Source organism: Wickerhamiella sorbophila (assembly GCF_002251995.1).
Source record: "Wickerhamiella sorbophila strain DS02 chromosome Unknown contig4, whole genome shotgun sequence".
NCBI classification, from domain to species: Eukaryota; Fungi; Ascomycota; class Dipodascomycetes; order Dipodascales; family Trichomonascaceae; genus Wickerhamiella; species Wickerhamiella sorbophila.
Window position 1 is genome coordinate 10,641 of NW_020194003.1, and position 27,848 is coordinate 38,488.

Consider the following 27,848-nt stretch of genomic DNA (forward strand, 5'->3'; position numbering starts at 1 on the left):
TACAGTATTTTTCTTAAAACGAATATCTTTTAATTCTCTAATATGATGCATCTCCACTCTATATGTACTACCACAAATTTTACATTTAGATGCTAATACAGTAGCTAAAGATACATTATTCGAGAATAAACTTGGAATGTCCATAAATAGAAGATTTTTTATTTTGAAATTTCAAACATTTAATTTATATTCTTTACTAACATTAACTAAATGTATAATTTCTTTATAAGCGAGTTTTTTATTTAATTCTTTTATAAGAGGAGAAGAATAATCGTAAATAGTTAAATTTAGACCATATTTTTTTATAACTTGAGCTCTAGTTTTTAATCTCATTTTAGCAGCAAATGTTCTTAATACTGAATCTCTTATTATATAATAAACATATCCTGTTAATCTATTACGATTATAAACAAAGGAATAGTAATTTAAATAACCTCTAATAATACTATTTGCTAAATAAATTATTTGACTTAATTCTAACTCTAATCATGTCGTTTTAGTTAAACCTTTATGATATCTATGAAAACCTGCTAATGCTAATTTCTTTGATATTAATTTCATAAGTGCTGTTAACATTAAAAATCCTAGTGATCTAGTTTTATTACCTTTTCTTTTAACAATATCTCTACGAGAGGAATGTTTGATATTAGTACCTAAAAATAATATATGATTTTTATATGAATTAGTTATCTTAGTTTTTTCTAGAGATACTGTTAAACCTAAATGATCTTTACAGAAATCTCTTATTTTATTTAAGTATAATTCAGCATCTGAATATGTACCATTAATAGCTACAATTCAATCATCAACATATCTTACATACATTAATTTATTATCATAACTAGATTTTATATTTATTTTAGTATTTCTTAATTTAGTACTTAACTTTCTTAAATCAAATTTTCTTTTATTAGAAGCTTCTAATTTCTTAACTACACCTATTTTTCTCTCAATAGATCTATATTCTTTTAACCTAATTTTTTTACCTTTTTTACTTGGGTCTTCATGCTCTAATTTTAATTCTTCAATAAATTTATCTAATTTACTTAAGTAAATATTAGCTAAAATTAGACTAATTATAGAACCTTGAAGAGTACCAACTATATCATATACTAATCTACGATCAATTAAATATCCGGCATTTAAGGCTTTACGTATTAAATCTATAAATCTTTTATCATCTATTTTTTCTTCTAAACAATTTATTAATTTATTGTGAAGTATAGAATCAAAACATTTAGATATATCTCCTTCAATTCATCATGTACAACCTTTAAATTGTGTGAATATGTATCTTAATGCTGTATGACAACTACGATTTCTTCTAAAACCATGTGAATTATTTGAAAATAATAGTTCATAAATAGCTTCTAAGACCATTCTCATAACTTCTTGAACTAATTTATCTATTAGATTACCTAAATTTAATAGTCTTGTTCCACCTTTTAGTTTTAGAATATCTATTCTCTTATATAGTGTAAATTTAAATTTATTACTCCTTAAATCATTTATTATTTTTTCTAATGTTTCATCAGAAATACCATCTAATGTCGTTAGATATATTCCAAGTGTCATCATACCTAGATTACTACGTAATTTTTGATATGCTAAAATGTATAATTCTTTTGATAACATAAATTTATTATATATTTTTCTATCTATTCGTTTATTTAGATAATTTTTAGAAAATTCATGTAAACTGTTTAATTCATCTAATACATTTTTATTTGTCTGTCCCGACTCTGTACTATATGATCTTAAACCTATAATTGCTAAATCTCTTTTCTGTAAATAATTTAGTAATAAATTATTATTTCTTAACCTATTAAAGTTAATATATTTCATATTATTTGAAACAGATTTATCAGATTTTCCTTCCACATAGAGTTCACACTCCTTAGTGGATACTGTAGTTCTATTTTTACCCAAGATTACTTCCTTAGATTGTTCACTCATCCCCTTTATAGTAATATTATTACTATACATAAAATTTATTGTTCTAACCGAATCATGCACTCCTACTCAATTATAAATTTTATTATCCCCATTACTGTCAAGGTATAAACACTCAGCTTGGTGTTGTTGGAGATTGAACTTCAAGTAGTATAACTTTAATCATAAATTAGAAGTTTCATCTGATTGTATATCAATTAACAGTTTCACTAATATAACAACCTTTTCTCTACATGCTATGTTCAGCAAATGTTTTCACATATTACTTAAGTAGAGTGATTTTATCTTATGAACAAAAAGATATCAGACCTTAACCTGATTGGTAAAACTAGCACAACAGCGCACGTGCATTGCTAAGAATATTCCTGTTGCTAATTGTATAACTAAACATACTCCTAATAATGAACCTAAATTTCATCAGTAACTAATATTTGATAGTTCTAGTGAATCTACAACATATCCATTAACAATTGTTAAAAAAAGATTTGATTTTCTAATTGCCATTTTTTTTATTTTTATTTTTTTTATAAATTAATTCTTTTTATAATTATTTATAAATTTTTTTTTATTATTTTAATATTTATTATTTATTTCTTGGATAAAGTATTTTAACTAATATATACTTATATATAAATAAATAAATAAAGTAAAATTAAATTATTATTATTATATTAATTAACTATAAATAGTTGTACTTATAATATAAGATAAGTTATTTATAATTAGTTGTAGGTAAATACCTATAATTAATGTTAGTATAATTATAGCTAAGAACATAAATGATTCACGTTTAGTTACATCACCTACATTATGTATATAATAATTTGTACCACCTGTTATACGATTTGTTAATTTAAATTGGTAGGCTGCTGATAATAATATAGCTAATGTACATATACCTACTATTATTAGTGATGTTTTAAATGCACCTAAATTTGCTAAGAATTCACCTATAAAGTTAGCACTTAATAGTGTACCTATATTAGCAAATGACAATGTTATAAAATATAAACTAAATAATAGCATTATTGATAATAATCCATTATAATATATTATTATACGTGTATGATATCTATCATATAATACACCTCCTACTGCTATAAATAAACCTAGTGATACTAAACCATGAGCTATTGATAATATATATGAACCATCAATACCGATTATATTATTAGAAAATACACCTAATATACATACAGACATATGCTTTTATTTATAAAATAAATAAATAATGTGGACCATCTCTTTATTTAATATTATCTTTTTAATTCTTTATAAATATATTATTATTTATTTATAATAAAATTATTATAATTTAAGTTTAATATAAAAAGATATCATCTTTATTAACTGTAGCTTTTTTATTTCATTTTTTAATAAAATCTATTCATGCTTTATATAAAATAGAACCTTCTAGTCCTTTATATGCTTTTAATTCTTTTAATTCATAAAATCTTTTTATTAAAACAATACGATTAATTTTTAATGTTCTAGAAAGATAAAATTTAAAATAATTATCATATATTTCAATTAAATTATCTTTATTTTCTATTACAAATTTAAAATTATTTCTAGATTTATTATGTGAAAAAACTTTACCACCATAAACATTAGCTAATAAATTTAATATAGTACTATCTTTTTGAACAATAGTTATACCTATTGTTTTATTTATTTTATTAAAAGATATAGAACCATCACTATCTAATAAACCACTTAATCAACCATTATTATATTCTAATTTAATAAGTTCTATAAAAAGTATATCATAAATATTACAAACTTTTTTTAATTGTTCAATTCTTTTTAATGTTCTTATATTACCATTAATACGATCAATTAATTTAATTATTTGTTCTTTTGAATGTAATTTATATTTTACTGTATTTTTATTACCTATTAAATTAATTTTACCACCTAAACGTTGTTTTAATAATTCAGCTGTACGATGATCTTTTAAATCAAAAGTTATTATTAATGAAACTAAATCATTTGTTAATTTTAAATTACCATCACCATCAATTAAACCAGCTAATCATTCATTAAACTTTTTAGTAGCGATTTCTTTTTGTTTATTATTTAATGAATAAGATCTAGAATATATTTTATTAAGTAATAAAGAAGATAGATTTTTTATTAAATTATAATTTTCTCTATTATCTATAAAATAGAGTGAAGAATTAATGTAATTTAAATAAATAATATTAAATAACAAACATATGGCCTCTGAGATGTTTACTTTAAAATATAATATATATTTATATATTATATTATATTTGATTATCTGCGGATTATTTAAATAATTATTTAAGATTTTTACTAATACAGAACTTGTACGATTTAATATACTATAAATGTTATAATTGAACATATTATGATATAATAATTTTATAAATTTGTTACTTACGATATTAGTACCTAAATAAGATGATCTTATAAGATCCTTAAACTTCCTGCATATAGTTTGTTGCGTTAAAAAAATAAAATTACAAAATATATTTTTTAAAGAGCCTAGCTGACTAATAGAACTATAAGCAATAATAACTTTTAAATCAATTTGTACTATTGTTATTAAACTTACTAAAATTATAGTTAATAAACATATTAAATATACTAATAGTGTATAAATTAATGTACTTTCTGATAAAATAAGTAACATTCATCTTAATATTAAATATATTGTTAATTTTAATACTAAACTAGCTAATATTATACTACCAGCTAATAGTGATTCACTATGAACTACTAGTAATCAGATATGTAATAGAAATAAAAGTGATTTAATTAATATTGCTATAAATAATCCTAATCATAATATCATTTGTAAATCAATAGATATAATTAATCCATTATATACATAATAATTAGTAGATTTTAATAAATATGTTGTCATACATATAGATAATAACATAAATAAACTACCAAATAAAGTATATAATAAAATATAATAAGCAGCTTTTTCTTTATTAGCACTACCATATACACCTACTAAAATAAATAATAGTATTAAAGTACTTTCAAATAATACATAGAAAGATAATAATTCTAATGTTAAAAAATTTATTAATAATAATATACCTATTAATAATACTAATATTATATATAAATTTGATTGATTTGATTTCATATATCAACCTGATAATATACTAATTAGTATAATTATTCCTATTAATAAACAATAATATAAAGATATACTATCAAAACCTAATATAACATTACTTCCTATTATATTAAGATTATTTGTTATTAAATTACTTACTCATTGTAATTGATTATTTAGTTCATATAAATACCATCATATTAATACTATATATAATATCATTACACTTATTAATAAACTATATTGTCTTACTATTTTACTACTAAATTGACTTATATAATTTATATTATTACTTAATTTTGATACTACTAATAATATTAAATAATTTATTATTATAAATATTATTCCATAATTTATTATATTCATTTTATTTTTTTTTATTCTTCCATTTATATCTTATATCTATACTTATATAAATATTAAATTTATTTTTTTAATTTGTAAAATTAAATTATTTTATTTTTATTATAAATTAATTATTAATAAAAAGGATTATATTCTTATAATAAACAATAATTAAACTGCATATAATAATAAGAAAGCAATCATTAATGCGAATAAAGCTGTTGCTTCACTTAAAGCAAAACCTAAAATTGCATATGTAAATAATGCTGATCTTATACTTAGATTTCTTGCTGTACCATTAATTAATGCTGCGAATACTATTGCGATACCTATACCGGCACCTAATACACCTATTGTTGCTAATCCAGCTCCTATATATTTACTTGCTAATACTAATTGCATATATTTATTTTTCTTCTATTTCTATAGTTTCTTTATTTTTAATATTATATACTTATATATCTGTTTTTATATTTTTTTATTTAATAAATAATCTTATATTATTTTATATAATTATATATAAATATTATTTATTATTAAATATATTAATTATCTAAATTAAATTAATAATTATTTTAATTTTATTAATAATTAATTAAATTGTTTGATAAAAATAAAATTTACCTATACCCCCCCCTATACAGGGGGGGATTTATAAATGTATAAAATTAAGATTACTATTTGGGGGGGTGTGTCATGTTTTATATTATTATCTTATAATATTTATATATATTTATATCATTAATTTTATTAATAATTTATATTTATATATATAATCTTTTATTATAAGTATATGTAATTTAAATTGTTTATTTATATATTTGTAATAATAAATATATATTTGTATTAATTATTTTTTTATAACTTATGTATATTGGTTTAGTTATATCTTTATTAATAAATATTTTTAACATATATAAATAATAATATAAATACTATTATATTAATAAATAAACTAAGTAAATATATTATTTATATAATTTATATCAAAAAAATAGATTATAATATAAAATTATTCTTATTATATTTTATAAATAACATTTATTATTTTAAATCTTTTCTTATATAAATAATCCTTTAGAATAAATAATTGGTACTATTAATATATATATTATAATTTCTCTTTATATAATATAAAATATAAATAAATATTATATACTTTAATAAAAAAAAATATATTATGATAAAATATTATATAAGAATTAAAATAGATATTATATAATAATAAAATATTACTATAAAAAAATATTATTTTATTTGAGATAATCTATAATAATAAGAATATATAAATTTTAATTTTCATTTTATACTTATTTTATATATTATTTATAAAATATAAATTGATTATTTAAATATTATTAATACTAAATAATAAATTAATTATAAATAAAAATAATTAATTTTATATAAGGTGATATCATAATAAAAAATATTATTGTATTATAAAATAAAATTATAAAATACTTTTAATAAAAAAATTATTTATTTATAAAGATAGCTCCCCCCCCTATACAGGGGGGATTTATAACATATAAATTTAACTAAATCTTATGGGGGGTGTGTCATGTTTTATTTTTTATATCTTTTATATTTTAATTATATCATTTATTATATAAAATAATAACATTAATAATATTTAATTATTTATATAACTATACACCAATATATATAAATTTTTATTATGTATTATTTATTAATAATCATATATTAATTTAATAAATAAATTATATTATAAATGAAAATAGTTAATATAAATAATAAATTATTAGAGATAAACAATAAGTATAAATGTATATAAAATATATAATATAAATAAAATAAATGATTCTTATTATATAATACCCCCAATCTTTTGATTGGGCTAGTAGGTTAATAATCCCCCCTGTAAAGGGGGGTATAGATTTTATTTTTATCTTTAATTTCTTATTTATAATAAATTATGATTATAAATATTTTAATATTTATTTATTTATTTTAATAATAACATAACTAAAAATTATAATAATATAATTAAATTATAAAAAAATATAACTTATTACCATATAGATCATTTATATTTATATATTTAATATAATTTATTTTTATATAATAATAAAATATATTTTATTTGGGATAATCTATAATAATAAGAATATAAAAAATTTATATTTATATAAAAAAATAATTTATATATTACTCATTCTGAATAATTATTTATAAAAACAATTAATTTTATAATAAGGTAATTTTATAATAAAATAAGGATATATAATAATAAAAAAATTATAAAATACTTTTAATAAAGAAAATTTTATTTATAAAAATAGCTCCCCCCCCCTTTACAGGGGGGATACATAATGTATAAATTTAATATAGTCTTATTAGGGGGTGTGTCATATTTTATATTATTATCTTTAATTTAAAAAATTTAATAACATTATTTATTTTATTTTATAATGACATTAATTATTTAATATTATTTATATTTACATAAACCAATAAATTATTTTTCTGATATATTATATATTAAAGATTATTTATTAATTTAATTTATAAATAATATTAAAATTTAAAATAGTTAGTATAAATAATAAATTATTACAGATAAACAATATATATAAGTGTATATATAAAATATATAATAAATAAAGGAAATAATTCTTATCATATCACACCCCCCCCAATCAATTGATTGGGCTAATTAGTTATTAACCCCCCCTGTAAAGGGGGGAGAAATAATAAGATTAAAGAAAATGTTTTTTATTTTTACTATTTTTAATATAATTATTATTTATATTTACAATAAATTTATATATTATATAAAATAATTTATAAAATGTAATAATTTTATAAAATAAATAAGTATTATATAATTTAAGAAATAACTATTTAAGAAAGAAACTATAAAAGTTATAATTTTATTATAAACTATTTATTATAATAATAGACTTATAAAGTTACTTAATTTAATATAATATATTAATAGTATTTATTTATATAATGCATAATATTATATAAATATTTTATTTTAAATAATCTAATTTATATAGTATAGATATAACTTATAAACCCTTACAATATATTATATTGTAAGGTAGGGATAAGTAACATTATTATTATATTTATATATATACATAACTTAACAATATATTATTATATATAAAATATATTTTACTTGGGATAATCTATAATAATAAGAATATAAAAAATTTATATTTATATAAAAAAAATATATATTTAATTTATAAAAATTATTATAAAAAGTATTTTATATTATAAAAAATCAATATAAAAATTAGTTATCTCCCCCCCCTATACAGGGGGGATTTATAAATGTCTTAATTTAATATAATCTTCTGGGGGGGTGTGTAGTGTTATATACTAATATTCTGTTTTCATAACATAATTATTTTATTTATATTATTTAGTAATGACATTAAATATATTTAATTATTTATAGAACTATTTATGAATTTAATCAATATATATATTATTATATATTATTTATTAATAAGAATATAATGTATTAATATAATTAATTATATATATATAATAAAAATTATAAATAAAAATTAATATAATACTATATATAAAGTATATGCAAAATATATAATAAATAAAGGAAATAATTATCATAATATCACACCCCCCCCAATCAATTGATTGGGCTAGTAGGTTACTAATCCCCCCTGTAAAGGGGGGGGGAAGAATAAGATTTAAAAATTATTTTTTTAATTATAAAATTATAATTTATTTTTATTATAATTTATTTATATATAAAATAGTTATATTAACTATATAATAAAGTAAAAATTTATATATTTATAAAATATAAGAATGTAATATTAGCAAAAGATATTATAAAAAAGTAAAAATAAATGTTTAAATAAATAAAAAATTAAAAATGATTTAATGTAGTAGATATATTATATTTACCATTTTTATTAATTATAAATGATTGTGATTTAGATAAATTAGCTGAATAATAATTTAATTTAAATTTATTATATAAATTAATATTTAATAGATATAATTTACCATTAGTATTATAATATCTTAATGATCTAGCATTACTTTCTAAATGTGAATTTTTACCTTTAAATTTTCAATCTATACCAATTATTATTTGATATAATAAGTTATTATTAATTATAAAATTTTTATTAAATAATGAATTATTTATTAATTTATTATTATTTAATATTGAAGATATTTGACCTATTTTATTCATTATTGAATTATTTGTTAATTTATTAATTAAATAATTATTAATTATATTATTATTAATATTTATATTATTTATATTATCAAATTTTAGATATTTTAATATAAATTTACCTAATGATTTACTATATATTTTACTATCTAAGTAATCATATGTTAATATTATTAGTTTTATATTAAATTTTATATTATTATTATTATTTATTAATTTATTTAATAGAGTTTCTATTAAATTTGTTATTAATTTAGTTATTAATAAATTTGATGTTAAATGACTTATTTTTAAATTATATTTTAGTTTATAAATAAATAATATTATATCTATATTATTATTATTATATAATATTATTAGATTTTTATATAAGATATTTACTATATTATTTATATTATTATTTTTTATTTTATGTGTTAACATATAACTTATATAATTATTAATAATATGTTTATATTGTATAGTATTTAATAAATTATTATTATTATATTTATATATAATTTGATTATAATCTCATTTATTATTATAATTAGTTATTATTGATTTATTTATATTAAGTATATTATTTGATGTATTTAATATATTTAATTTTTTAATTAAATTATTAATTAAATCTTTAATAATTAATTTACGTAAATTATTAGTTAATTTCATATATATTATTATAAATGTATAAAAAGAAATAATTATTATTAAAATTATAATAATAAGAAAATATATTTAGAGCAGGGATTGAACCTACATTAATTACATATGAGGTAAATGTTTTAACCAATTAAACTATCTAAACTTAGATGTCCTTAACATGAATTGAACATATACACCTAAATCTTCAATTTAGTGCTCTAACCATTTAAGCTATAAGGACTTTATATTTTATAAAATAAGGAAAGTAAAAAAAAAGAAAAGATTGAAAATTATTTTAATACGACCCGCAGCAGATTCATCTACCACAACTGTATTTCAACTTCTCAGGAGTTTCAAATAATAAAAACTTTATAATAATTAATAAAATAAATAATTTAATTAAAATAAATTAAAATAAATAAAATTAAAAATTAAATTAAAAGAATAATTAATTATTTAATTCACCCAAATGATGAGTAATTAGTACCAGTAGCATTAAAACTTCACGGTATTTTACTTAAATACCATTACTGACAATTCCGACAAAATAATAACGAATTACAGTTATTAAATTATAAATTTATAGATAGAAATCTAAATAATAAATAAAATTGTTTTAATTATTAATATTATATTAAATTTTGTTATTTTTTTGTATCACGTATGCCGCCCATAATATAAAAGCCATGAAGACTTGACTTGTTCTATATTTAAAAATTTTATCAATTTTTACATTATTATTTATTATTATTAATAATGATAGATTTCGTTCATTTTTAGACTTAACTAAAGATTTTACAACATGAACTAAAGACAGCTATGTAGCATTTGTATTATTTATTAAAAATAATATGCAAATTATGGTAAGATTCTCGTGGATTATCGAATTAAGCTACATGATCCACTGTTAATAAAACTAAACGGCCTATTGTTTTAAATTTCAATTCTGGATTATACTTTTCAGGTGGTATATTATAAATTATCTTCATAATTAATATATTTTATATTAATTATTAATATACATAGTTTACGCCTAAAACTAATTGGTTAACAAGTCCAACTTGATACTTTAGGTTTCATTATCTCAACGTCAATAAAATATTTATTTAATACTTTCATTTAATGGTTGTCCAATAGATATCATAAAATTTAACTTTTTCTTCCATTTTTCATTAAATATATATTATTTTATTCTAGATTATATGATTATAATCCGTCTACTAATCCTTTAAACCTTTAATGTAAACTACTTGTTCTATTTGCCTAACCGAAACTTCTGGCACAAAAATTGGTTAGAACTTTATATTAAATTATTCATTATATCATTTAATACCTAAACTTTATTTTATTTTTTATTTATTATTATAATATCATATAAATATAATATTATCTGATTTTAATATTAATTATACATTTGTATAATTAAAAATAAATATTCATTTTTTTAGATTACTCGTTCAAACTTTCGTTCATTGACAAATTTTATTTACTGCTGTATCTATTAGATATTAACCATATTTCAAGGTTAACGTGACTGTTCCAACGTTAATTGTCAGTTAAATATATTAATGGCTTGGTAATCTCTTAAATTATCAACTACCTAATATTCCCATAACTTGACTAAAATCAATTAATTTCTTACATTAATCTTTATTGTTTATTAAGTTTTTAACTCAAATTTTAGTTCTAATTATTATTTCTTACTCACGTCTTCGCAATATATATTCCAAATTTATTCTTTAAATATCTCTTTAATACATATCTTACTTGCATGTATTTTCATCTAAATAGTAGTTTTACTGAGCCAACATCAAACTCTTTTATTTTTTTTATATTCTCTTTTTATTATATTACTTATATATTTATTTATTTATTTAATTATTTATATATTTATATATGGAGATATCGAGATTCGAACTCGAGTTGTTAACGTGCAAAGTTACTATTCTACCAACTAAATTATAACCCCTTATTTATTATATTATATATACTTTTATAAATAAGCTTTACTAGAATCGAACTAATATATCAAAATTATCAATTTTGCACTTTACCATTAAGTTAAAAGCTCTTTATTATAATATATCGAACTAAGTTTGATTCGAACAAACATCCTTTTACTCGACAAGTAAACACTTTACCAATTAAGCTATTAGTCCTATTTATAATTTATATTTAAATTATATTTTTTATTATTGGGTAACTATGGAGACTTGAACTCTAATCTTATGTACCACAAACATTTGCTTTACCATTAAGCTATAGCTACCTTATTTTAAATTATATTATTACTATTATATATTATATAATATATTTTTATTATAAAAAAGTAAAATTAAATTAAAACGCCACGACACCCCCCTATTTTATATAGGGGGGGGGTTATGTGTAGTCCTATTCTCCCTTTGGGGAGAGTCAGGAAGATTAATAATATTAATATATCATTAAATATATTATTAAATTATAAAATTATAAGAATTAAAATTATAAATAATAAGAATAATAAAGATAATTGAGTAATATTAATAAAGAAAGAAGCAAATATAAATAATATAATAGATATTAATAAGAAGAATAAATATATATTAATATGTCTTAAACTTGAATTAAATTTAAATTGATCATTTAATAATAATTTATTAGAAGATGTTAATATAGTTTTATAACTTAATAAATTTAAACCTCTATATAAACCTACAAGACCAAATACATATAATAAACCTCTATCTAAATACATATTTAAATTATATCCTATTTGTAATGATGATCTTAATAAATTATTATTAAATAAATTATCTAACATAAATTTACTATTTGTAAATATATAATAATTTATAAATCATGTATTTGTAAAACTTAGTAATAATTTATAATTAAATTCATATATAAATAATATAAAACATATAAAGAATAATGCTAACATTAATAGCAATAATTTTATATAAATTAGTAAATTAAATTCAGTTTCTATCATAATCATATTATCTAGATGTGTAAATAAACTATTAAATAGTGAACCTAAACCTAAATATAAATCTTTAGTTATATATCCTATAAATATAGAGAACATTGCTAATATTATCATTAGTAATAATAAGAATCAATCAAATTCTTGTACTATATAGTATGAATATTTATTTGCATTTAGTATATTAAAGAATACTAAATATATTAATCTAAAGCTATATATTGTTGTTAATGTTGCTGATATTACTGCAAATCAATAAATTATATATCCTGATAATGAATATATACCATAACTTGATTCTATTATAATATCTTTAGAATAGAAACCACTTAAACCTAGTATAGCCATTAATGATAATGAACCTATTAATAAACATATATAAGTTATTAGTGTAAAATTATTTAAACCACCAAATGTTCTTATATCTTGTGATTCTGTAACTATTGAATGTATTATTGAACCTGCTGACATAAATAATAATGCTTTAAACATAGCATGTGTAAATAAATGATAAATACTTGCATTATAATTTGATAAACCGATTGCTAAAACCATTAAACCTAATTGTGACATAGTTGATAAAGCAATTATTTTTTTTAAATCATTTGAAACTATTGCTATTATACCAGCTATTAAAGTTGTTAATCCACCTATTCATAATATTAATAATAATATAATAAGTGTATATTCTAATAAATAAGAACTTCTTAATAATAAATAAATACCTGCACATACTAAACAAGCTGCATGTAATAAAGCACTAACTAGTGTTAGACCAGCCATACTATATAATAATCATATATGTAAACCTATTTGTGCACTTTTAGCCATAGCACCAATTAATAATAATAACATTATAATAGAAATAATATCTGTATTAATATAACTACTTAAACTAAATACAGTACTATAATTTAAAGAACCAAATGTAACTAACATTAAAATTAAACCTAATGTTAATAAAGCATCACCAAATTTATTAACTAATAATGAACTTAAACCACTTTTAATAGCATTAATTATTGTATATCAATGACTAATTAATAAATAAGATGCAACACCGATCATTTCTCAACCTATAAATAATATTAAATAATTAGATCCAGTAACTAATATTATCATAAATGCTGTAAATAATGATAAAATACTAAAAAATCTTTGTTGATATAGATCATGTGACATATAACTAGTAGCATAAAAATGAACTAAAGAACTAATTAAACAAATAAGTAATAATAATGAAACACTTAATTCATCAATAACAAAAGATCAATCAATAACAATATTATCAATTTTAATTCAAGTACCTAAATTTATACTATAAATAATATTATTAAACATAACATTATAATATAAATTAAATGTAATTAATAAAGAAATAAATATACATAAAGTAGCAATATATTTAGAACTATTATAACCAATTAATCTACCAAATAAACCGGAAATAACCGAACCAATAATAAGTAATAATAATAAAGTTAAAACCATAAACTTATTCTTCGTCAATATTAATATTACCTTTTATTCTATAATATAAAACTAAAATACTTAAACCAATAGCTGATTCAGCACCAGCAATTATTAATATAACAATTGTTCATATTAATCCTACTGCATCATTAAAATATGCACTACTTAATATAACATTTAATGTACAACCTACTAACATTACTTCTATAGCAATGAATAATATTATAACATTTCTTCTATTAAATATAAACCCTAATAAGGCTATAATAAATATTATATAACTTATTATCATTTGTATAATTTTTATATTACCCCTCTTTATTATCTGAATAATCTATTTATTTATTTCTATATATTATATTATATAATATATATTCATCCTAATGAAGAGTCGAACTTCAATTCTGATTTTAGAAGAATCATGTCTTACCATTAAACGATTAGGATATACCCTTTTATTTAGATAATGATGAGATTCGAACTCATATCAATCGATTTGCAATCAATCTTATCACCTTGAACATTATCTAATTATATTACTTTTAGTAAAATTAAATTAATTATAAAAACAAATAAATTAAGAATAAAATTAATTATTTATAAAAATTATTATTATTATTATAAATAGAATTAAATAAATTATTTTTATTTAAACTTTTAACATGTGTTTTTTTAATTTTTAAAGCATTTGTATTAAATTCATAACAGAAACCAAATATTAAAATTATTGTAAATAAGATAACTATAGTTAAACCATAAGAATTAGTTAAATATAAAACTAAACTATATAGTAATAAACTACTAATTTCTAAATCAAAAAGTAAGAATAAAATAGCAATTAATATAAAGGCTACTAGATATGATGATCTAGTTTGATTAAAACTTGATAAACCACATTCAAATAGTGATACTTTATCATTATATACATTTTTTAAACTTAAATATTTATTTACAACAAATAATAATAATGCAACTACTAGTATTAATACTGCATATATTAAATAACTTATATTAAACATATTTATACTATATTAAAATAGTTTATTATAACTATACCATTTTGATAAATATCTAAATATAATAATAGGAATAATATTATTATACTTAATAAACTTATTATATAACTATATACATAACTTATATTATTATTATTAATTTTATATATATTTATATTATTATTATTAGTTATCTCATTAGTAAATAATGATTTTATTATATATCCATAATAATAAGCTGTTACCATACTTACAATAATTAATACTAATGAAGTAAATCAATAACCACTCACTAAACCACTTATTAATATATAATATTTACCATAAAAACCTAATAATAGAAGTAATCCTATAAATGATGCTAAACATATCATAAATGCAATAGATAATAGTTTATTATAAGATAATAAATTTATTATATCACTTAAATATATATTATGTGTAAAATTATTATTATTTTTTAAATAATTTGTATTATTTCTTTTAAATATTAATCAATTATTATAATACATAATTATAAATATAATAATCATAAATATAGTAAAATGTGTTAAACTATATTGTATTATATAAAATAAATAACTAAATATAGAATATTGATTATTACTTCATATACTAAATAATATAAATCCACTATTAGTTAAACCACTATAAACTAATATACGTTTAATACTAAATTGTAGTAAACCACCTAAACCACCAATAATCATAGATAATAATATAAATAATTGAAAGAATAGATTTAATAATAAATCATTAATAAATATATTACTAAATATATAATTTAATGTTAATATAAATGTTAAAATACTAATTTTAAGTATTATACTTATTCATAATGTAACTAATGTAAGTACATTACTATAAATATTTAATAATCAATTATGTAATAGTGCTAAACCTATTTTAAAAAATAACCCTATAAATATTAATATAAATCCAATTAAATAATTACTATTGTTATTTGTTATATCTAAACTATTAATATAATAATTAATATCTATTAAATTAATTAAACCTGTTTCACTATAAATAATCGTTAAACCAAATAAAATTAATATAGAAGCTAAACTACCAATTAAAAAATAAATTAAACCATTTTTAGAACTATAGATACCTATAGAAGATTCATTTTTATAATATGTTGCAGTAATTAAATATAATGAATAACTTTGTAATTCAATAGCAATAAATATAATTAAACTATTAATAGAATCAATAAATAAGAATACAGATAAAATATTAAAAATTATTAATAAAATAAATTCTTTAATATAAACTGTTTTAACATAATAATTACTATAAGTACCTAATATTATTAAATAAATAATACTTAAAATTAAAATTAAATTTTTAATTATAACATTATATGTTGTTAATAAGAATGTATTATTAAATATTAATATACCATTATTAATTAAAGTTAATGATGTACTATTATTTAATATAACTATCATATATAATATTACTAAAATACTAATATGAATTATATTTTTATACTCTTTTATAGTAAATTTATTATTTGAACTTATTAATACTAATGATAATAAACCAATTATTAACATATTAATTTGTCTTACATTTAATTTATTTAATTAAATTAAATGCTTATATATAAAATAAAGTAAAATTAAATTTATATAATAATATAATACAAAATTAAATTAAGATTGTATTACAAGAGTATTATATGTATGTAATAGTGCTAGATTATCAGAAGCTCATTCTAAGCTAGCTGTTCTATTTGAGTTATATGTATTAAATATAGCATTTGACTCAATAAAATCTAGTGCATAAATATTAACAACTGCTTTATTATTATATTTGTTATCTATACCATTTACTAATTGATCATAAATAATATAGAAGAATAATACAGTAGATACTGTTGAGATTAATGATCCAAATGATGAAACTAAGTTTCAACCATAGAATGCATCTAGATAGTTTAGATATCTTCTAAGCATACCTTGTAATCCTAAGAAATGTTGTAGCAAGAAGGTTACGTTAGCTCCGACAAATAATGTTCAGAATTGAATTTGCGCTAATTTCTCATTATAATATAATCCTAAGATTTTTAGTGATCAGAAGTAATATCCACCAAATACGGCGAATACTGCACCTAAACTTAATACATAGTGGAAGTGCTTATTATAATATATATATCTATTATATATTATATGTTGGACTATATCTTTATTTATAATTTACTTACAAATAGTATTTTGTACCATAAAAGATTTTCATATTTAATAAAATCTAATATAAATGATTTATATATATGATATTCTAGAGAATTTTTAAGACATTTATTATATTTTCTAATATCTAAAAAATATTTAATTTTAGATACACGATAAAATTTCATATCAGAATATAATCTATTTATCATAAAATAATCATATATTTGCATCATACTATTTACATTTTGATATTTAAATGTTATATTATTATTATTTTTAATATTTTTATTTTTAAAACTAACTGATAGTTTACAATTAAGAATTACATAATCTAAATTTAAAAGAATATTGTTATATTTAACTTCTAATACACATTCAATTCTATTACTTGTAAAATTAAATATAATACTACCATGGGTATCAATTAAACCAGCTAAATATAGACTTAATTTAATAATTATATAATTAAGTTTAATAAGTTTTATTTGTAAATAATTACATGCTTTTAAAAAACTTTCATTTTTCAATCTTATTAAACCATTAATATTATTAATAATATAAGTCATTTCTAGTAATGTTGAAATAACATATATTGAATATAGTTTATTATTAATTTTTCTAATTCTTCCGATATGTAAAGTATTTTGAATATAAGTTAATATACGTAAATCTCTATTATGTAATTTTATTTTTATAGATTTTAATGTTAATTTATTATTTAATATTCTTAAATCAAAATTACCACCTCCATCTATAACACCAGCTAAATATTCTCAAAATTTATTATCATTAACTTCTTGAATATTAATTATTTTTTTTAGTTTAAGTATTAAAATATTTGTATTAATAAAGAATAAATTATTAATAAAAAAACTAAAATATTTTATAAAAAGATTAAATATAATAATTAAATAAGTAAGTAATATAAATAATTGACGTTTAGTCTCTGAGACACCTAATCATTTATAAAAATGATCCTTAAAATATAAGGTTAAGTTATCTGCTGATTTTATATTGATATATTTATAATAAAATATAATTAGTAATATATTATTTTGACTATATATATTTAAATATTGTAAATAATATTTAATTCCATCTATATTATTTAATAAATAATGAAGATAACATATAAATAATATATATAGTAAATATATACTAAACAACATAAGTTCCAGCATAAAGTCAATTACAAATTGATATAAAATATCTATATCAACAAGGCCCACTATTTGAGCTACTACGTAGTAAGTCAATAATTTACACAATTCACATTGTGGATCGGACTATAACTTATCTAATTATTTAACTTAATAAACTTTTGATTATCACGTTTAGTCTCTACGGATCCTACTAATTAATAATATATTATATCATTAACTTTGGTTTCCACGGTATTGTCTTATATATATCATATAAATTATTATTTATATAATATTATTATTTTATACATTAGTAAAATATATAAGATTTCACCGTTAGCATATTATTTTATAATATACCGAATATATTAAATTAAATTAAATTAAATTAAATATTCATGGTGATAAGACCACACGACACTTACTTAAAATTAAATAATATTAATTTTAAATTTATTTAATTGATCTTTTTTATTACCTAATAATAGATAATTATCAAAATGTTTAATTATAGAAATTAATGAAATATGTTTATATACTTCAATTAAATATGAATTAAGAGTTAGTTCTTTTATTTTATTAGATATATTAAAATATACTTTAATCATTTCTAATAAAAATTTATCATATTTTTGATTAATAGAAAATGAATGATTATTATTATTTCTAATAGAAAAACAACCTTCTACTTCTACAAATCCACTTAATCAAAGATTGAAATAAGAAAGTAAACTTTTATTATTAAATTGCTTTATTAATAATAGTTGTATATCATATTTTTTATTACGATTAGTTAAATAAGTATTTATTATATAATTTTTATTATATGATAGATTATTAGATAATAATAAGCATTTTTTTAAGAAAATTAATTGACAATTCTTTCTTGTTGTTAATAATAGATATTTATCAAAGATCTTTATAATATTTTGTATACTTTTTTTATTATCTACAACTCAATAAACAAATTTCTTTTTTTTATCTACTCCTACTATACCTCCTATAACTTTAGAAATATTTATTAACATACTTTTATTAGATTCTAAATATGTTAATTTAATAATTAATCTAAATTGTAAATTTTTATAATTAAAATGGTTTACTTGAATATTACCAATACCATCCATTAAACCTACTCAAAATATTTTAATATATTCAAGATCATTTATTAAATTATTTGATTTAATATTATTTAATTTATTTTTTAATTTTTTATCGTGGAATGCAATATCTAAAGATGCATTAGCTAATACTATACCTGTTACACCACCCGCCGTGAATAAGAAAATAAATCCAATGGCGTATAATAATAGTGTTGTAAAACGTAAAGATCCTCCATATAATGTTGCTAATCATGAGAATATTTTAGATCCTGTTAGTATAGCAATAATTAATGATGCACCTGAGAAATAAGCTCTACTATCGGCATCTAAACCTACTGTAAACATATGGTGTGATCATACACAGAATCCTAAGAATCCTATGCTGGCCATCGCGTACACCATTCCTATTTTCCCGAAAATAAGTTTTTTAGCATATGATTGTATGATCATACTTACCATACCAAATGCTAGCATTATTAAAATATATACTTCAAGATGCTTTTTTTTTTATTTGGACTATATCTTTATTAAATATTTTTACTATTTCATTTAAATTCAAATTTTAATCAAGCTTTATATATAGCTGTATTTATTAGATTATGATATGCTTTTAATAATTTTAAATCAAAAAATATTTTAACTAACATTAATCTATTAAATTTGGTTGTTCTAGATAGATTTAATTTAACATAACTATTTATTCAATTAATAACATCTTTTTTAGATTGTAAACATCATTTAAAACTACCTTGGTTTGATTTATCAAAATAAATATTACCACCAAATATATTTTTAAATTCTTCAACATCTTGTAAATATTTATTAGATACAGATATTGTTAATTGTAGATTTTTATTTTTAAACGAATAAGTTATAGTACCATCTCCATCAAAAAATCCTATAAATCAAGAATTATTTGAATTTAATTTTATAAGATTTAATAGTTTTATTTGTAAAATATTACATACTTTAAAAAATTGTAGTAATCTTTTAGAATTTCTAATATTACCATTTACAGCATTAATTAATTTAACCATACCTGATTTATTATGTAATCTATATCTTACTGCTTTAACACCTGATCTTAATTTAATAGAACCACCAAATTTATTTTTTATTTGATACAATGTTTTTTCATCTTCTAAACCTAAAGTTATTTCACAAGATGTATATTTACCTTGAACTATTCCAAAATATCCGTCTGCATCTATTAAACCAGCTAATCATTGATTAAATTTATTAGATGAAATATTTTTATTTAATATTTCCCGTGTAGTCTCTGAGGTTCCTACTAAATTATTATTATTATTCGTTACCTGCTGATTGCTATGATAATTTTTAATTAAAAATTTATTTATTAAAATTTTTACTATATCGGTTAATATAATTAATATTAAACTTATGATAATATTTAAATATTTTTTAGTATTTAATAAATGTAATCATAGTTTCCAGCATATAGGGAAATTCAATAAATATATTATTATTATTAATATATTTATAGGGCCATAATATATATTTTGTTGACCAAAGAATCCATTTCTTCAAAAATTATAATATATTTTATATTATACAATATTAAATATTGATGTTAAATATTAATATTAAATTTAATTAATAATTCTTTATAACATATTTTATATAAAAAAAAATTATATACAATTATAAAAAAATAATTGTGAAGAACCGACTGTACATTAAGCAATATTGCTATAAATATTACCCATTGGTGAAGCAGTCTGTAGCAATTATATAAAAATATAACTGACGGTCTATATATAAAGAATAATATGTTTGACCGTACCACCAATATTGCTATAAATAATTATTATTTATAACTAGAGTTAAGGTATATAGTATTAAAACTATATTTATTAAATAAAATCAATTTATAATTAAAGCATATGTTTTATTTAATTTCATAACTTATACATTAAACCTCACCCTTTATTCCAAAACATGGATAAAATTTTTTATTAATTATTCTAATTAATATTATATATTAATATTTTTAACTAAATTTTTAATTATACTACGTTTATTAAGATCTAAATGATCTCCTTTTTCTATCATAGATATTATATTTTTTCATTTGTTATAACTAATATTTTTTTTAGATAATAATAGATATTTATCAAAATAATTATATAATAATTTACAATTTTTTAATCCATTAATTCTTAATTCATAATTATTATCTATACTATGAAGATAAACTTTACCAATTAGATAAGTATTATTTTTATTATAAATATTAAATTGTTTACAAATTTCTTCTAAAATAAGTTTATTATATTCCCATTTTTGAGATAAAATATATCTTATTCTATATCCATTAGTACTATTATTCAATATAGATATAGAAAAACAACCTTCTGAATCAGTAAATCCGGAAATTCAAGAATTATTTATAGAAAGTAATTTACAATAAAAATTAAGTTTTATTATTTGTTGATTATTTTTTAATAATTTTTCATTTAATTTATTTAAAAATATATTAAATTTTAATAATCTTCTAAGTAATACTAAATTACCATTAAATAATAATGATAATAAGTATATTTCTCTTTCTTTTTGAATTATTAAACGATAATAATTTAATTTCTTAGATTGTAATAATACATGACCTAATTGTAATTCTTTTTTTATAATATCTAATATTTCTTTTTCTTTTTGAGTTATAACAATAGATAAATTTTTACCTACTACAAAGGAACCATCTCCTTCTACAAAACCTATAAATCAAATTAAAAAATCTTTAGATAGTAATTTATTATTTAGTAATAATTTTTTATATTCATTATAAAATAAATCTAAATCAAATAGTTTATTAATATAAAGTATATTGTTATTATCACATAAATAAATATTACTATATAATAATATATATATAATAAAAGAATAATTAATTATTTTATAGAATATATGCTGATATAAGATTAGATCACCACCACCGGCTACAACAAAGAATGATGTATTAAAGTTTCTATCTGCTAATAACATTGTTAAACCCTTTTTTATTATTTTTATCTTGATTTACTACTTCTAATGAGTTATATATATTATATTATAATATATTCATAAATTATATATAAATATAATTTAAGGTAAATACTCATATATTTACATATATGTTGGGACTATATCTTATTAATTAATTGTATAAAAATTATTTAAATGATTTCAATTAAAGACTATACGGTTATTATTCATAGAATTTTTATTTTTAATAATTAATTCTATATTATCTAGTGTATGGTTTAATCTATTTTCAAATAATTTAACTATTTCTTTATAATTACAATAATCTAAATATTTACTACTAAATAAAAGATATCTAGTTAAATAATCTATAACTGCCATATTACTTTTAAATGAGTTAGTTATTATTATATAATGATATCCTTTATTAGTTGATGTTCTATCTATTAATTTACATTTAGTAAAAAATAAATTAGCAATATTTTGCATATAAGATAATTTAGAATTCCCTCATTTATCTAATTTAGATTGAGAAATTCTAAATATAGTTTTAGTAACTAAAGATTTATTACTATATCCATGTCTTATATAAAAATTACCATCTGCATCTATAAACCCAGATAATCAGCTATTACTATTTAATAGTGAATTATCAATTAGATATTTTTCTAATTTATTTTCTAATAGATAATGTCCATTATAATTATATCAATCAATTAATAAATTTAATCTATCTATTTTAAGTGTTCTAAATTTACCATTTATTAATTTTATTAATCTTAATAATCCCAAATAATCATTTATTACTAAATCATAGGCATTAACATTCTTTTTTTTTGAAATTGAACCACAATTTAAATTTTTAGAAATAATCATAGCTAATAGAAAATCTTTTTTAATAAATGTTATTTGAATTGATAGATATTTATTTTTACCTAATTTTGATTTTAATGTTGTAAGAACATTAATAGAACCATCACCTTCAATTAAACCGGCTAAATAATAACCTAATTGATTATTATAATATAAATTATTATCAAAATTATTTAATTCTTTAATAAGTAAATTATTAATATAATTATTATACTTATTTAATAATAAATTTAAAGGATTTATTAAAAAATATATAATTAACTTTCGCGTGTAGTCTCTGAGGTTCCTTATATTATATATATTGTATAAGTTACCTGCTGATTGTCCATTAATAAATAAATGGATGTTCCAGCATATAGCGAAATATAAAGCTGCCAGTTTTATTATTATTAGTTTAGCAGCTAATACTAGTATTGATATTAATATTAATACAGCTGTTATTAATACACTTCAAGTAAATAAATTTAATTTAGAATAATCCATACCGTTAGCACGCATATTCATTATTGTTACCATTAAATTTATTGATCCAAATATAGATGAGAATCCTGAGAAGTGTAATGCAAATATAGCCATATCAACAGAAATACCACTATGTGATTGTAATGATGATAATGGTAGATATACAGTTCAACCTGTTCCTAGACCTTCGTCAATTATTGTACTTAATACAGCAAATAATAAGCTAAGTACTAATAATCAGAATGCAATGTTATTTATTCTTAGGAATGCTGTATCACTTGTACCTATCATTAATAGAACTAAGTAATTACTGAAAGCTCCCATAGTTATTAGCATAACCATAAAGAAAATCATAAAGACGGCATGAGCGGTCACCAAGAATTGGGTAGCAGTAGTATATCTAATAGGTTTTATTCTATTAAATATAAAAGCCCCCACCGAACCGTACGTGATAGTTTCCCATCATACGGCTCTCCAGAGATTATAAGCCAAGACCTAACTTAGAAGTTATACCTTTATAAGTAATATTACCCTTATGTAATTTTATATGGCAATCTCTACATAATAGTACTTGTTTTCTATTAATTAAAATCATTCTCGATGTTATATAATCATAACGTTTAAATAATCTTAATCTATATAATTTTTTTATATGATGCATTTCTACATTTTTATATGAATTACATATAATACAAAGATTATTTAATGTTTGACGAGAAGCAAGTAATCAATATTTTAATTTTTTTAATAATAAAAGTATAGGAGATAATTCATTAAAATTAGATTTATTAATTCATGCTTTATATGAATATTCTGAATCTATTCTAACAATATTATCAAATACATTTCTAAGAAATTGAGTTATAATATCGCCTTTATTGTCCTTAATTCTTAATAGAAAACCTAATTTTTTAATTAATTTACTTTTAGTAAGTATTCTTAATTTTTTTGCCAATGTTAATACACAAGAATAATATAAAGTATATCAAATACGATGTTTTAATTTATTATAATTAGTAGCTAATCTATAATAACTTAAGATTCCTCTACCTACCATTAAATAATGATTTATAATTACATGAATTTCTTCATGCATTAATCTACCTAAACCTGTAAGTTGAGCAAATCTACCATTTTTACAAGATCTAGCATAACCATGATCTACTAAGTTATTTAATATATATCTAATTAGAGCATTTATTATAAGTCTAGTATTATTAAGTCCTCTTATAGTTCTAATACTATAATGTTTATTAACAATAAGATACTTATGTCTTAGAGTAATTTTAATATCATATCCTAAAAATCTAGCTAGTTTTTTACTAGCACATTTAATAAATGTTTTATCCTTATTAATATTTAAATTTAAAGTTTCTATAAATTTACTTAAACTATCTTGTATAATAATACAATCTTGTTTAGAACCTATAACACCTAATAAAATATCATCTCCATATCTAACATATTTTAATCTTTTAAAATCTAGATCATTTTTCAGATGAAGATTTGTAGTTTTAGCTCTTAATTTAGATAATTTTATTCTTTCTGAAAATAATTTAGCACGTCTAATTAATTGAGATAATTTACTATATTTTAGATCTATTTTACGAACTGTTCCGCAATTAAATTTATCAATATATTCATCTAATCAATCATCAATCAAAGATAAAACTATATTACTTAAAATAAGACTTATAGTCGCTCCTTGAAGTATTCCATAATTTAGATTATGATATACACCTTTACTATCATAATATCCAGCTTTTAAAACTTTACTAATTAAATTAATAAAACCTTGATCATCAATACGTTTTTTTAATTGAGATATTATTAAATTATGAAGAATACTGTCAAAGCATTTTAAAATATCAATTTTTATAAATCAATTAACACTATTAAAATTATTTCTTATTTGTCAAATAGCTGTATGGCAACTTTTATTAAGCCTAAAACCATGACTATTATTTGACATTAATAGTTCAAATATAATTGTTAATATAATTTTTATAGATTCTTGTATAATTTTATCTCGTAGATTACCAAAACTTAATTGTCTAGTACCACCTTTTAGTTTAAGTATTTCTATACTACGACTTAGATTTATTTTTAATCTACCCGATCCTATTTCATTAGAAATAAAATCAAATCAATTATTACTAATACCATCTAAAGTTTGTCTAGAAGTACCTTCAATCATATTACTTAGATTACTCTTAATTTTATTATAAACTAATTTTAATAAATCAGGATCTTTACATAATTTTAATAAATTATTTAATTTAATATCTTTATTTTCACTTAATTTAGCCAATTCTACTAATTCTTTTAAATCCGAAGTATTTAGTTCCTTAGTAGAGAATCCCCTGGTCCCCTTCCTTATTAATGTATTAAGTAAAGTATTACCTAATATATTAAAATTCATCTTTCGATGAATATTCAGTACTACGAGACCTCTGTCAACTCCAAAGTTTCCTTTTTCAGTTGATCCCTTAGTTCTTATATTACCGTTAATAGATTGTTTAGACCCTCCATCTTTCTTAATACTGCTTGTATTTATTAATCTCATTAATCACAACCATCAAACCTCAACGTATAATTTGACAGCTGAGTATTCTATACCCGAATGGTAAGAGGGAATTGATACCCAAAAAAAGACTTTAAAGGAGTTCGTTAACCTAGTCATGCAATCCTTAGCTCAGAATACACCAATCATATCCTTTTTATAACATGCTATTGTCCCCATTAAGTTGGCCCTAATTAGGTAAGTTATATGCTTTACGTATGAATAATATATTTTTATATTATTCGTGATTAATAATACGATAATTATCAAGTAATTATTCCGATAATATAAACACAAAGGCGCACCGTTAAATAATTGCCCGTTGTGCATTAATATTTGTAGATTTAGTGCTGCTAATTCTAATCTCATAATTATACTTAAACTTAACCCTACTACTCCAGAGAATAATGAGAAAATTCCATATAAAGTGAAGTCAATAATTACTCATTACTGCTTCCCAAACCGTACGTGATAGTTTCCCATCATACGGCTTTCCATAATGAAGTCATTTAAATAGACAGTAAATATTTGATTACTTATCTTTAGTACTTGGTAGCGTTTCTAGAAATAATCCTAAATTTTCTCTATAAGAGTTTATAATTCTCACTTCATAATGTAATAATTGACCTCTATGTAACATCATATGATGATATTTACATAATAGTATTTGTTTACGTTGTAAAGATCCAACTCATTTCTTATAAGATAAATCTAATGATTTATAACTACTACGAACATCATTAACTTTACGTAAATGATGCATTTCTAAATTATTAGTAGAACCACAAATACAACATTTTTTAAATATAGATGATTGAGTGGTAGTACCAAACCAATTAGTATCTAATATATCTAATTTTCAGTCTAACTCTTTACCTACTTTA

At 18.7% G+C, this 27,848-nt stretch overlaps 3 protein-coding genes across 3 annotated transcripts; all 3 read right to left on the reverse strand.

Moving 5' to 3' along the window:
• Nucleotides 1-486: 486 nt before the first annotated feature.
• B9G98_01830 (hypothetical protein) lies at nucleotides 487-1,956 on the reverse strand (the record flags this gene model as incomplete). Its single annotated transcript, XM_024808387.1, has 3 exons — nucleotides 487-625; nucleotides 824-1,148; nucleotides 1,581-1,956. 3 exons carry the CDS (start codon nucleotides 1,954-1,956, stop codon nucleotides 487-489), a joined length of 840 nt encoding a protein of 279 aa, XP_024664155.1.
• An 18,161-nt stretch (nucleotides 1,957-20,117) lies between these two features.
• Nucleotides 20,118-20,558, reverse strand: B9G98_01831 (Cytochrome c oxidase subunit 1; the record flags this gene model as incomplete). The annotated part of the gene is made up of 2 exons (XM_024808388.1): nucleotides 20,118-20,329; nucleotides 20,537-20,558. The coding sequence occupies 2 exons, from the start codon at nucleotides 20,556-20,558 to the stop codon at nucleotides 20,118-20,120; spliced, it is 234 nt and encodes a 77-aa protein (XP_024664156.1).
• A 4,828-nt stretch (nucleotides 20,559-25,386) lies between these two features.
• B9G98_01832 (Putative COX1/OXI3 intron 1 protein) lies at nucleotides 25,387-26,823 on the reverse strand (the record flags this gene model as incomplete). Its single annotated transcript, XM_024808389.1, has 2 exons — nucleotides 25,387-26,045; nucleotides 26,589-26,823. 2 exons carry the CDS (start codon nucleotides 26,821-26,823, stop codon nucleotides 25,387-25,389), a joined length of 894 nt encoding a protein of 297 aa, XP_024664157.1.
• Nucleotides 26,824-27,848: the final 1,025 nt, after the last annotated feature.